Genomic DNA, 13,202 nt, shown 5'->3' with positions numbered 1-13,202 from the left:
TGTTGTCATGGCAACTGTCCCAACCTCAATTGATATTCGCACCGCCTCAACGGATAAGCCGGTGCCGACTAAAATTTCTTCCGTGCAGCACGAGTCCTTCTGTATCAACATTTACGACAGTCAAATAACTAAAATCAAAAAGAAAATCTTTTACTACTCGCCGATCACTGTCCTACAGCACAAGAATGTCGCTATTATTCACAAAAAAACGGTCCCTCATCTCTACGTCAATTTTTTTATTTCGAATCAAGAAGTCATAAATAAAGTGCTGGAACACCTCAGCCAGCACCTCAGTCAAGAAATCGAGCTCAATCAAGTGAAAGTCCTCCCTTACGACAGTGTCAGGCTGACCAGCAAGGTGCAATCTTCTGATTTCTCACTGACCAATTAGTGGATTCCGCATGGCAAACCACTTAGGTTCTCCTTGATATTTCCGACACGGGAAGATTGCAATCGAGTGAGGGATCAAATACTTGATAACCCCGAAAAATTTGATCATTTACGACTTGAATAAAAATTTTTAAAATAACATGGGTTTTTAAATCCTTTTCTTCGGTTTGCTCTGTAGTAGCAGATTGATACAACACATCGATTACACAAAAAGGAATCTTTTTTATTTGTAGTGGGCTAATTGTTTTCACTACATCCATTTAAAATGAATTTAATCTAAAAAATGGAATAAATTTCACGGCACCAGCGGATTTCTCTTAGTGGGATTTCTGCAGATGCCGAAAGGGAATTTTCTTTTCGAAACTTTTCTCATGAACGCAAATAGAAACGCACAGAACAAGGGATCTCAAACATTTAACTGCTCCCATTTGACCATTGATAATTTTCACAGGTATTTTTATCGAAAAACCATTCCCCAATATCCTCGTAACTTTTAGCAGCCGTCACTCTGAGATCTGTGTGGAGCATTTTGCATAATTTACAAGCCCAACCGGAACTTTTTCGCAAGTTGAATTTCCCTTTCCAGTCAAAGTAGCGGGAATAAAGATCCAAGTTCCGACTGAGTTGGATTAAATATTCGGCCAACAGTTTGGGTGTCTTGAAATCCCTGGCGTTGATGTAGGAGTGTGCCGGTGCAAACAAGGAATAGTTGGCTCCGCCAAAAACAACTGGAACGGTTCCTGTTTCAAAGGCCCTGTAAAATTTTTCAGTGACGTAATCTGGACAAAAGGAATTTTCAAAGCTCAGGTAGAAAAGGTACTCTCGTTTCAACATGTCGTCACACTCTTTTTGCTTTTTTCTGGGACAGGTCTTGGGATTTTTCAAACATCTGCCAAAGACATCGACTGGAATGTATTTCTGAAGTTCACGGACGTATCCTTCTCGGTTGATTGACGTTTTACAGTTGCTCGCGAACCAGGCGGCTGTTTTCGTCTTGGATGTTATATTGATCCCATAATAATTTGTCCAGTCGACGGCCTGTTGTTGGATCATAAATTTTTCCTTGGTTCAAATTGAAACCCACCAAAGGCTAACCCAACGAAATCAGAGTCGAGTCTATAAGTGGCCGTCAAATTGAAAAAGTGCCGAGGTAACTTTCCCCAAGGATAACTACTTCTACTACGAATGGCAGATTCGAAATTCAAATAAACGTAACGTTGATCAGGCCGGCGACATGTCGGCAGGCGATCAAATGACCCATTTCGGAAGTGGAATATGACTGCGTCACTCTCGTTCAAAAGGCGCCGATCGCTAATTAATCGGCAACCTTTGACCGCGGGACAGTTTTTCAAAGACCACCGGATACTCCATGTGAAGGAGACGGGCGTCCATAAAAGTAATGTCTTGCGTCTGTGACTCAAAGGTCGAATCGCTTTACAAGTATCAAGTTGCATTTGTGCGATGTCACTACTTTTATTAATGGCAAGGAGATTGGCATCATCTAGTCGAGAGGCCTAAAAATAAAAAGGCGACTTTAATTGATGTAAAATTTCTAAAAATCGATTAAAATTTGATTCTTACTTTGCTCAAAAACTTTCGATGAAAACTCTGTCGAGATACTGTGTACGGAGGTAAGAAGCACAATAGATCGTAAACGCACTGATGGAAAACACAACAACAGAGTATCCAAACGCTCGTTTCAACATTCCATTTACACTTTTACACAACAGTCACGTAGCCTACAGTCACTATTTCACCCTAGGAAAATTAGTTAACGTTTAAACACACTTAAAGAAATTTGAGTTGGTATAAAATGGAAACTGGAATAACGCCTCTCGGAAGTTCGGTTAGATATGAGTGCCAGTTTGTGCCTTGTGGTGGTACCATAGGTCTTTCTCCGTCATTATACTTACAGTCACGTCACGTGACCAAAACTGACCATATTGCAACTAGTAAGGATAACAAAAGTGGATTCACTTTTCAGTGACGGCGAGTTGCCGCTATTGGCGAGATTTCAAAAATTTAAAAATGCCTTTTCCCTTTAAGATCAGCTGTCTTGTATGTAACATACAGTATGTTACATGAAAGCAATAACCGTTAACCGTCAAGTGAAGCTCAAGTGTTCTTCAATACGTCAATGTGTTCCAAATGGCTAGCTCTACGACTATACAGTCTGATCCAATACCCTTGAAACAATTTTAGATTAACTATGGATTCTTTTTTAGACTGTTTCTTATCTGTTGAAAATCAAATTAAAATTAAGGTTGGTTAGTTTGAAATTACTTACTCTCCTCAACTGTACGAATAGAGCTGTAAAACATACCAAGTCAACTCGGTATCAGGGAAACCAATCTATCCAATGAATACACAGGATTACCACTAAAGTAACTAAATTAAAATATGAACATATTAATTTATCTTAATGACCGTAGTACTCCCTATCTCTGATTGTTCAGTCTCGGTCGCCATATTTAGAAACTATTAGGTTATTTAGATGCCGTCCATTCTTCACACATTCATCAATAAACATCCGATTTGATTCATAACGGATCCGAATGTTTATTACGGTAATGAACAGCTGGAGCAACGAACTGAAAGGCAACTGAAAAGCACAAAAATTTAATGGAAAGGCGAAAAACGTTTAGTGGAATGACAATAGAGAGAAGGTTATAATCAATCACCCAGCTAGGTTATTGAACACGTAAATTTAAAGCATATTTCGAAAACTTGTTCATTTGTTGCGGCGGGTATAAGGGCGCTTGGTAGCAGCAACAGGTACAATAACTTCTTCTTCGTCGGATTCAGCTTGAGCTTGCTTCTCTTCCACCAATTTCAAATGAAACAATTTCACTACGGGAGAACCCTTAGGCGAAGGATCCGTCGAATTCTGGCCAGAGATTACGGTGACAAAATCAGCAGCCTGTGACGACATTAACAAAATTTCTTTAGCTTCATAATGAAAAACAACAAAATAAAATCGTAATTCAAGTTTACCTGGGCTGCACCACGTTTGCCACGTTGTTTCGTCTGGACCGGTGATGCCACAGCCTCTGGTTCTTCCTCCTGGACAACAGCAACAGCAGCAGCAGCAGCCGCCTTCTTCCGACCAACGGGTTTCTTCTTTTCAACCTCAGCAATTTCCTCTTTTCCGCCGCGCTTGCCTTTCTTCTTTCCGTCGTCTGGGGACTTGTTTTCAGTCTCGACAGGTTGCGGTTCTTCCTTCTTTTTACGTCCTCGGCCAGCCTTTTTCTCCGGCTCTTCCGCAGCAGCTTCGGCATCCTCGGAAGTTTTACTCCGCTTCGACGGATTTGTTTCACTATCTTCTTCCAGTCCATTGACGACTCGCAGAGGAAGTTCCGGGGCTTTGTCATCTTTCTTGGCTCCTCGTTTCTTCTCAGCAACTTTTTTCTCAGCCTGTTTCTTCGCCGCAGGTCCTTTCTTTCCTTTGACTTTAATCTCTTTAACCTTTTCAACTGCCTCGGCTTCTTCATCCGCAGCCACCTTGGCCAGTGGGGTTGCCTTCTTTCTGCGACCTCTCTTGGCTGGAACAGCTTTCGAAGTTTCCGGCGATTCCACCACAGTTTTAACAGGAGCAGCTGGTTCTTCTGGAACTGCAGGTTTCTCTACTTCTTCTTCAACATGTTTCTTGGCAGCAGCAGCTCCTTTCTTTCCCTTCGCTTTAGCCTCTTTCACCTCTTCAACTGCTTCCTCCTCGGCGTCAGCTTTGGACGCAGCTGGAGCGGCTGCTTTCTTCCCACGACCTCTTTTGGCTGGAACAACTTCTACAGCTTCGGTCGTTTCTTCGACAGGAGCTTCAGCTTGCGCCTTGGCCTGTGGTCCTCTGCCTCGCTTTTCTTTAGTTTCAGCTACAGGAGATGCGGGAAGAGGAGATTCAGTCTCGTCATTAGGTAGCGGTTCCTCACTGGCCTTGGCAGCTTTTTCGGTTCCGTCTTTCGATGAAGCTTGTCTGCCTCGACCCCGTTTCTCTTTAGTGTCTGGTTCGTTTGTGACTAGATTTTCTGATTCCTTTGGTTCTGGGACTTCTTCGACTGTGGCCTTTACTTTTCCACGTCCTTTCTTGACTTCAGGAGCTGGAGAAACTTCAGTTGCTGCAGCAACGACTGGCGGAGCTTGGACTTCGGGTTGATCAGTAACCACCTCTGTGACGGTTGGAGGCGCTGTATCGAGCACTTGGTTACCCCTTTTCCCTCGCCCTTTCTTCTCCACAACTTCTGGTTCAACAACCTGAGTAGTTTCAGATTCCGCTTCAGTTGGTTTAGTTTCCATTTTGGATTTAGGCCCTGTTTTAGATTTTGGTCCAGGCTTTGATTTAGGCTCTGCAACCACCTTGAACACCCACACCTGAACGTCCTTTTCTTGTGCAGTATCCTCAACTGGTTCAGGATTAACTTCGGGTGATGAACTCATTTCTTCAGATTTTGCTACTCGTGGTTGAGCTTTCTTTCCACATCCTCTTTTCTCCTTGGTTTCAGCAACTGGAGCTGGAGCTGCAGCTTCTACTCTGTTCAGATTATTTTCTTCGACAACTTCCTTTTTGCCAGGCTTCTTTCCTCTTCCCTTTTTCCCCTTTGCAACGACAGTGTCAATGACATCACCATTAGGCTCAAACAGGGTTGGGTCAAATGGAATTGTTTCCCTCAACATTTGGTCCACATGTTGCAGATTGTTCTTTTCTTCTGCTTTAAATTTTCTCTTAACTTCATTGCGGTCACGGCCGGGAAAGTGCTGGGCAATGAACTCAAAATTTGCCCCATGCATTTGAAGGGCTAAAAAGAAGCGAGACGTTTCTAATGAAAAAAATTTGTTAGGAAGAAGTGAAGAATCAATAAAATTAAATTTTTTCAACCTTCTCCACTCCATCTACCAGCACGTCGTCCCTTACGCCCTGAATCAGAATCCATGACTTGTGGAATAGTACGGACTAGTTTAGGAGAAGCAATGGCTAACGATATAGCAGAATAAACGGTCAAAACCGAAACCGCAAGTTAAATTGATAACAAAAACAATACAACTATCAACGACGACCTAAGACAACCTTCCTCACGTGCGTCTCGAGGCCGAATCAAATTCAAATAATCAAATTTCTTCGTCCTACGGTTTCCTTCCTACGACCTTGATATTTCGAGGGGCCCTCTGATTGGCTGTTTCGAACCGGATGTGAAATTTCTTGATTGCCAAACCGTCGACAATAGGACATTATAAAAATTACATAAAAACATTGATGGATTATTTCAACACTTTTTTATTAAATTTAATTTTTTAATTCTAGTTTTTTAACTTTTACACTTAGCAGTTGTAAATAGGTTGCACATGTACAAACTTTGTTGCGTTTGCAGGTTTAAGAACGCACCTGGAAATTTCATCAACAGTTTCGCGTTGTCTGCTTGTCGGTGTTGGAAAACCAACACACCAATTATGTATTTAAGGAAAAACTTTTTACTGTTTCTGCTCATCATATCAATTTCCATTAATAATTCAGTTGGTAGAAAACATCATCTTGATCTAAAGGTAAATATAATTATTGAAATGAAAACATTCGTTTTTGTCAATTGTCATGCAATTGTTTTTTTTTTTCCTTTTTGACTTTTCCTAGGATGAGACTCGAAAAAGCATACCTGTTAGTATGTTCGGATTTCTTCGAGGTGGCATCTTGAATGTTACAGTATCTAACTTGGCAATCTCGAAACAAGCACAAGAAACATCAGGACTGGGGTTTAGCTTGGATAGGACACTTAGTGATGCTGCAAACCCATACTTAGATAGCAAACGGGATATCTGTAGTTCAAGATTGGAAATAAATGAAGAACCAGATCACACAGCTGTTGCTCGATTTGAATTTGATTTCAAAGACAAAATGTAAGTAAAAAGTTAACATTTTTGTTTGTGCCTTGGTTCAATAAATAAATGTATGAAAAAATATTACAGATTTAAAGTTCGGTGCTCCAGCAGGTTTAATTTCATTGGCAACATTATTACTGTGGATGACCCAAGAAATTAAAAGAAATTCAGTGGCTGAGAAACTTAGTGATTCTAGTTTGTTCAGTCGAAATGCTAGAACCAAAAGAAACATACTTAATGAATCTCTAGATGTTGCTGAGGCTTCAAATGTTAGTGTTACTTGCAACACACTGAAAATTCCACTTTCTTCTTCAGATGGAAATTCCTTTTCAACAAATGTATGGATAAATAGTTCATCTTTCTTAATACTTTTTAATGAAAACTTTCCCATATTTTAGTTCACAGTAAACATAAGACATTCAGAAGAAGAAGGCATGTACTTAACCTTTATTTCCATCGCTGTTTCAATGACGAAATAATTCCCATTAACCTAACCGTAAGAAAAGTTTTTAAAACACCATAATGACTTCAAATTAAATTGTTAATTGATTAATGTTTAGATTGAGGTTACCGAAACCAACGGTGATATAAACTACCTATCAGCTGAAACGGCATGGAACTTTTTGCTGTTCCTCTTACAAAAGTAACTGGATCGCGTTCGACGGCCGATCGTTTCGCTTTCGGAAAAACCGATGGGAGGAAAGGTGGAGCCGGCCAGCAGAAAGGAAAGATTCAGCATCGAACGGATTTTGGTGATGGGAGCAACCGGTTCCGGCAGGACGACGCTCATCAATGGCATGATCAACTACATTTTCAACGTGCAATGGGAGGATACCTTCCGCTTCCAGCTGATTCAAGAACAGACGGCCGGCCGCTCCCAAGTTGACAGCCAGACCAGCCGCATCACGGCCTACGACATCAATCACGCGGTCGCTGGCCATGACAGAAGACTTCCACCAACGTTCTGTTCCATCCTTATCCTCGCGACGTCCACTCATCTAGCTTCATTTCTTCTTATGCTGCTACACTACTTTTCTTGCTTCACTGACGAGTTGGATCACTTCAGTAGTCGCTTCCGTCCGCTGTGACTGTAGTCATTCACCACGGGATTATGCATTGCCCAGGTACCCGACAATTTACTTTTTTTTTTAGATTATCTACTAGCAATCTATTTGCGTTAAACTCCATTTCTGTGTAATAGTTCAAAAATTAGGACCTTCTGGCGCGTAAACGAAGTGCAACTTTGAAGTTTCTTTTTCTAACGCTAGATGGCTTTTCTATATTTTCAGCTGTCAAAACGAGTCAGTTTTAGTTACTTTGTAAATCTCTTCAACAGTTATCGGTAGCTATTGTGTGGAAATCTTTTAGTGAAAACTGACGTTAACTATTCCCCTAACAAAGCTCACTTGTTAGATTTTCGAAAATTGCATTTTTTTTCTACTTCCGGTTTTCTCATTTCAGTCAGTAGTTTAGTAAATATTCATTGTACGTACAAAAGAACCACATATTCGTGATCCTCGTAAAATTTGTGGTAAATTTCATGTAAATTTTTGTACGATTTCGTACTTCCGGTTTTGAGAATTTCCCTGACCTACTGTTCAGGAAAATTCTCGATTTTGGCCAAATTCTCGATTTCGTTTAAAACATATCAGATCGACCCCAATTTTCATGGGGATCACGAATATCTGGTTTATTTTGACGACAGGTCAACAGTTGAGGAGCTATTGCTACTTCCGGTATACTTCCGGAAAATTTTCGACAAACTAGCAAGTGTGTATAGTTCTCAATATTGTAAGCTTAAATTTAAGTTTAAAAAATTGCACCTTTAAATCTTTGAGCTAAAAAACCTGATTATTGTTTCTATCCTTCTCAAGGGTTCCACATGGCAAAAATTTCTAAAAACTCTTTGTAAATTTTTCATCTAGCATTAAACTGCAAGGAACTCCATCAGCAGCTCTAAGAAAATCTAGCCGGACTAAATTACCCATCAGCCCATCTCCAAACGACGTGTCACTTTCCGCAGGACGTACCACGCGAATGATGGCATCCTGACTGCACGAAGTGGCCTGAACTACGAAGAAAACAGCCGTTTCACGCTCGTTTTACAGGCTGAAGATCTTGCAAAAGAGCCTGGAGCTGCCTTAACCAGTACAGCTACTGTAATGGTCGAAGTTCTTGATGTTCAAGACCAGCCTCCAGTGTTTTTAAACGCACCCTATCGACCTGTCATTCATGAGAACAGTCCAGCCGGCCATTCACTAATGAAAGTACTCGTGCGAGACGGAGACACTGGTCAACCTCGAGATTTACAGCTTGACATCGTCGACGACCCTCTAGGATATTTTCGTGTAAGTTCATTCAAGATGAATGACAACATTGGAACTGCCAGCATTGTGGCATCTGACAACCCAATTGATCGCGAGGATCAAGTTATACTGCGGAATGGAGGCACCTATTCATTTGGGCTGAAGGTGAACACGTTGTAATAGCGCAATAATTTATTCAGATTTTTAATGTATTCTTTTCACAGGCAATTGAGTTGATTGACAATAAGCCTATAGGCGATTTTACCGTAGAAAATGTCACCGTGATGTGAACGACCAACCTCCTGTATTTAATCAGGCACAATATTCAATCGGAATTCCGGAAAATCTCGGTATTTCATTCCGCTGTCACTTAATTTGAAATCATTAAAAAATGCTAAAATTTAATTACTCCAGATATTGGGGAAGCATTGCCTGGTCTTGATATGACCGTTTCGGATTCGGACACTGGCGTACATAGTCAATTTGGGTTAGAGTTGATCCCATTGCGAAATGCCGACAATATCTTTGAGGTTCACCCGATGTCTGCCACAGGCCGGACACCTGTTCTTATCAAAGTTACCGGAGCTGATAAGCTCGACTATGAGAACCCTGACCGGCGGGAAATGGTTGTACAAGTCATAGCTAGAGGTGGAGGCAGACGTCTCTCATCTACTGCCACACTGACCATCCTGTTAGTCGATGTTAACGACAACATCCCGATCTTCGATGAGTCTTCCTATAGTTTCAATGTGAGAAGATTTTCACTATAAAAATGCGGTTACACTGTATTTAACTATCATTCGTGTTAACAGGTGGTTGAGAATTCCGCACCTGGCTCGTTAATTTCAAGGCTGAGTGCTACGGATGCCGACAGCGGTGTGTTCGGACAATTACGCTACGAGTTACGTGGCTTTGGAGCTGAGCGCTTTTCTGTTAACTCGTCTACCGGTGACCTAAAAGTTGGAGTATGCGGACTTTCGACTTGTTTAGATTATGAGGATCAGGACATTTTTACTTTGACCAATACTGTCATTGACGGAGGGGGTAAGTTTCCGTCATTCTTGACTAACTAAATCAAGTTTTCTAATGATTTCTATAACAGGGAAAGCAACATCAGTGCCGCTTACCATTAAAATTGATGACGTTAACGACAATCCGTCCGTTTTCGAGCAAAATCAATGCAGGCGACTCATCCAAAATAGAGCTCTTGACTTCGATCCACAATTAGTGGTTAAGGTACTATCTATTTTACGTTTTCTTTAATGTTTCCAGTATTTCGGTAACCTTTTGTTTTTATAGGCTACAGATAAGGATAGTATTCGGAAAGGTCATTCACCGCCAATTCAAGATGGCAGGATTTCCTACTCCATTGTGGCAGGCAACACTGCAGACAACTTATTCAATATTGGGCGCGACAGTGGCATTCTTGATGTTACTCGTCCTATCAATGCCACTGAATTGGGCGAGGTTAGATTTGTGCTCATAGTGCGAGCGACCGATTCCGGCACACCACCCCAGCATGCTGATACCGTGGTGACAATTACGGTGGGGGCTGTCGATGGAAACGATCCCCCCATTTTCCAACAGAACCAGTATCACGTCAACGTTGTCGAGCGGGCAACGCCAGATTCATTTGTTATTCAGCTAAATGCTACTGATCCGGATGGACCTTCAGATAATTTGCGCTATCGCGTCGTCGGAGGCACAGCCGTCGATTGGTTCACCATTGATGAAGTGTCAGGAATCGTTCGGGTTGCAAGAGGTGGCGCTCTCCAATGGGATCAAGAAGCTCCTCTTCTTACTCTGGCAGTAGCTGCAGTTGACCAGGGCCAGCCACTTGCTCAATCAGCTACCGCAACAATCACCATACAGGTAAGCGCTAATTAAGTAGTTTAATTTAAAAGAATGTAAGTCAATAAATCATTTATTTTTATGTAGGTGGAAGACATCAACCATAAATCACCAAATTTTGATAAACAACTTTTTATCCATCACGTAGCCGAGGTTACACCTGTTGGAACTCGGGTAATTTATGCCCATTCGCGGGAAATTAATTTGTGATGTTGGATTTTAATAATTCAAATACTTAATTGACAGGTTCTGGCTTTAGGTGCCAGTGATCCCGACACTAGCTCACAATTAAGATTTCGATTAACTGAGCCATTTCAGATAAGAAATAAAGAAGGCTATTTGCGCGACGAAGTTGAAAGCGAGTACTTCTCGTAAGTCACTTTATTTACAAACCAATTCCGTTATTTCATTAGCATTTTCCTTGTGCAGAATTTCCGAATCAACCGGTATCTTAACCCTTACGAAGCCGCTCGACCACGAGAATGCTGCTGTTGTTATGTTCCGAGCGGAAGTTACCCAGGGATGAATGCTAATGCAGAATATCCCAATCAAACGGATTTCGGTGTGTAGTTATAAATAACAAATTACTTTTCTCGACCCAATAACTCACGCTATCTTAAATATCTTTTTGGTTTTCCGTAGCTGAGGTTGCAATTTATGTTCAAGCGCATACTGATAACGGATATTCTCACCGCCGTGGTCTCCAGCTCACCCGATTATCAGAGCGGAAGTGGTTGAAGAACAAGATCCGGGCATTATCTTTCTCACTCTTCAAGAAGAAGTTCCGTAATTAGATACTGCATGCTGTACATAATTGGTTTTTAACATTACTTTTATTTGTAATTTGACATACTTTTAACTGTAGGCACATGATCCTGTTACTGGTCTTCTTATATCTCATTTTGAGCTTGTGGCTGAACCAAAACAAATCAGCGAAAGCTTAACGAGGAGTCTTCCCGATTCAGGAACACCACTCGAATCTTTATTTGATCAGATTCGCTTCAACGAAACTGAATCCATGAATGATACAACGAATTCAATGCTGGATCCGGGTATTTCGTCGTTGATCGAGCTCAACAAATTAACCGGGGAACTAACTTTTAAAAGGCGCATAGATTATGAAGAATTAGCCAACAAGGTAAATGATTATAGCAAAATGCCCAGGTTAACACGAAATTCAATAATGCTTTAATTTCTTTCCAAACAGACTCTGCAGTTTCAAGTTCAGGCAATCGCTGGGGAAGCGGAGGATAAACGAATGAGTTTAGCGACAGTGAAACTCGATATATTGGATGCCAACGACAACAGTCCAACGTTCATTGAAGAGGTTTGAAATATAATCAGGGTGGTGATATGTCGCCTTCAAAATTCTAAAAGTCTTTGAAAGGAGTATAAAGTAAAAATATCAGAGTCCATTCACCATCCGGATGTTTTGGTCACAGTGTCAGCAACAGACAAAGATTCTGGGAAATTCGGACAGATCTTGTATTATGTTTCGGGCGATGGAGCTGATCTATTCGTCATCGATGGTAATATCTATCGTCTGTTTTATGTTTTTGAAAGATTTAGTAAAATTTTATTTGCATTTTGATAATCAGATCCAACTAATGGAATAGTCCGTGTGGCTCCGAACGTTTCGCTTGATCGAGAGAAACAACCTAGTTACACCTTTACTGTCATTGCTGCGGATCAACCGCAAGGCAGTGAAGAGCAAAAGCGCTCCTCTGCTTTGGTAACCTTTCATATTATTCTATGGCTCGTTCTAAACTCTAATTACGTTATTTTTCCTATTGCAGGTAATGGTAGAACTGATTGATGTGAACGACAATGCTCCTGCTTTTACCCAACCTTCCTATACTGCCGTTGTTCCGGAGAACGCCCCGCTCGACTGGAGCGTCTCCCAAGTAGAAGCCCTAGATCCTGATCATTTATAGTTGAGGTAAAATGAAATTGAATTAAAATTCCTAGTCAGTTTAATGCATTCTTTCATTCGGATAAGTTTTTAAATTGAATTCTAAATTCTAGTACATACTGTTATTATTTCTGTTTGCCCGGAAGCGGGTTGGATCCGAAGACTGGTGGGCGGAATGGGCAACTCACTACATATTTTTTTCTTTTTTTTAGAATATTTGCATAATCGTAGTCACTAAGAAGAAATAACACAATGATTGGAACTCTGAACGATGACGATAACATCCCATGGTTCTTATTTGAACTTTTTTCAATTCTGTTACTCGTTCGAGTACACCTCGTTATCTTTTCTTACAATGGAAACACTTAATACTATAAATAACAAACACTAAAAATAAAACAATTGAAATGACGAAATAATGTACGATGAACAATGATCTATATGTCTCAAAATGTTGTGCTTCATTATGTAGTTGTTTACTGTATAACTGTTGGTAGTTGTTTATAACTATTTGTAGCTGTCTTAATTTCTTAATTCTTATCACGTAGCCATTGCAGTGGATCAACAGCATAGGCCTATCTACAGCGATACAAAGACGAAGTTACAGTTTGACCTGGGCTGGTTTGGTTTTACACTTTTCCTGCTGTATTATACGGTTACGTCTTTTTTTCAACCATCAACAGAGAAAAATCAGGGAGAAAATTCTTGACATGTGCAACCTATTTACAACTGCTAAGTGTAAAAGTAAAAAAACTAGAGTAAACAAATTAAATGCAATAAAAAGTGTTGAAATAACCCATCTAAATTTTTTAGTAATTTTTATAATGTCATATTCTCGACGGTGTGGCAATCAAGAAATTTCACATCCGGTTCGAAACAACCAA

The 13,202-nt window shown here is 40.6% G+C and overlaps 3 protein-coding genes and 2 long non-coding RNA genes across 5 annotated transcripts; 3 read left to right on the top strand and 2 right to left on the bottom strand.

Annotated features, from left to right (window-relative positions):
* Nucleotides 1-804: 804 nt before the first annotated feature.
* On the bottom strand, nt 805-1,443 carry LOC124324952 (alpha-(1,3)-fucosyltransferase C-like). Its single transcript, XM_046784399.1, has one exon. It carries the CDS (start codon nt 1,441-1,443, stop codon nt 805-807), a length of 639 nt encoding a protein of 212 aa, XP_046640355.1.
* A 1,486-nt stretch (nt 1,444-2,929) lies between these two features.
* On the bottom strand, nt 2,930-5,057 carry LOC124343101 (nucleolar and coiled-body phosphoprotein 1-like). Its single transcript, XM_046796205.1, has 2 exons — nt 3,385-5,057; nt 2,930-3,310 (listed from the first exon to the last, which is right to left on the bottom strand). The coding sequence occupies exons 1-2, from the start codon at nt 5,053-5,055 to the stop codon at nt 3,122-3,124; spliced, it is 1,860 nt and encodes a 619-aa protein (XP_046652161.1). The 5' UTR covers nt 5,056-5,057; the 3' UTR covers nt 2,930-3,121.
* A 755-nt stretch (nt 5,058-5,812) lies between these two features.
* LOC124328412 lies at nt 5,813-7,020 on the top strand. Its single transcript, XR_006916292.1, has 5 exons — nt 5,813-5,919; nt 6,005-6,267; nt 6,337-6,587; nt 6,648-6,745; nt 6,810-7,020. It is a non-coding gene; the product is annotated as an uncharacterized LOC124328412 (long non-coding RNA).
* A 3,908-nt stretch (nt 7,021-10,928) lies between these two features.
* On the top strand, nt 10,929-11,285 carry LOC124328404. The gene is made up of 3 exons (XR_006916285.1): nt 10,929-10,968; nt 11,049-11,187; nt 11,272-11,285. It is a non-coding gene; the product is annotated as an uncharacterized LOC124328404 (long non-coding RNA).
* Nucleotides 11,281-12,715, top strand: LOC124328395 (cadherin-87A-like). The gene is made up of 5 exons (XM_046787165.1): nt 11,281-11,544; nt 11,614-11,733; nt 11,794-11,935; nt 12,005-12,138; nt 12,203-12,715. The coding sequence occupies exons 1-5, from the start codon at nt 11,425-11,427 to the stop codon at nt 12,338-12,340; spliced, it is 654 nt and encodes a 217-aa protein (XP_046643121.1). The 5' UTR covers nt 11,281-11,424; the 3' UTR covers nt 12,341-12,715.
* Nucleotides 12,716-13,202: the final 487 nt, after the last annotated feature.

The sequence above is a fragment of the Daphnia pulicaria genome, chromosome 1 (assembly GCF_021234035.1).
Source record: "Daphnia pulicaria isolate SC F1-1A chromosome 1, SC_F0-13Bv2, whole genome shotgun sequence".
Taxonomy (NCBI): domain Eukaryota; kingdom Metazoa; phylum Arthropoda; class Branchiopoda; order Diplostraca; family Daphniidae; genus Daphnia; species Daphnia pulicaria.
This window is presented reverse-complemented; position numbering and strand designations above follow the sequence as displayed.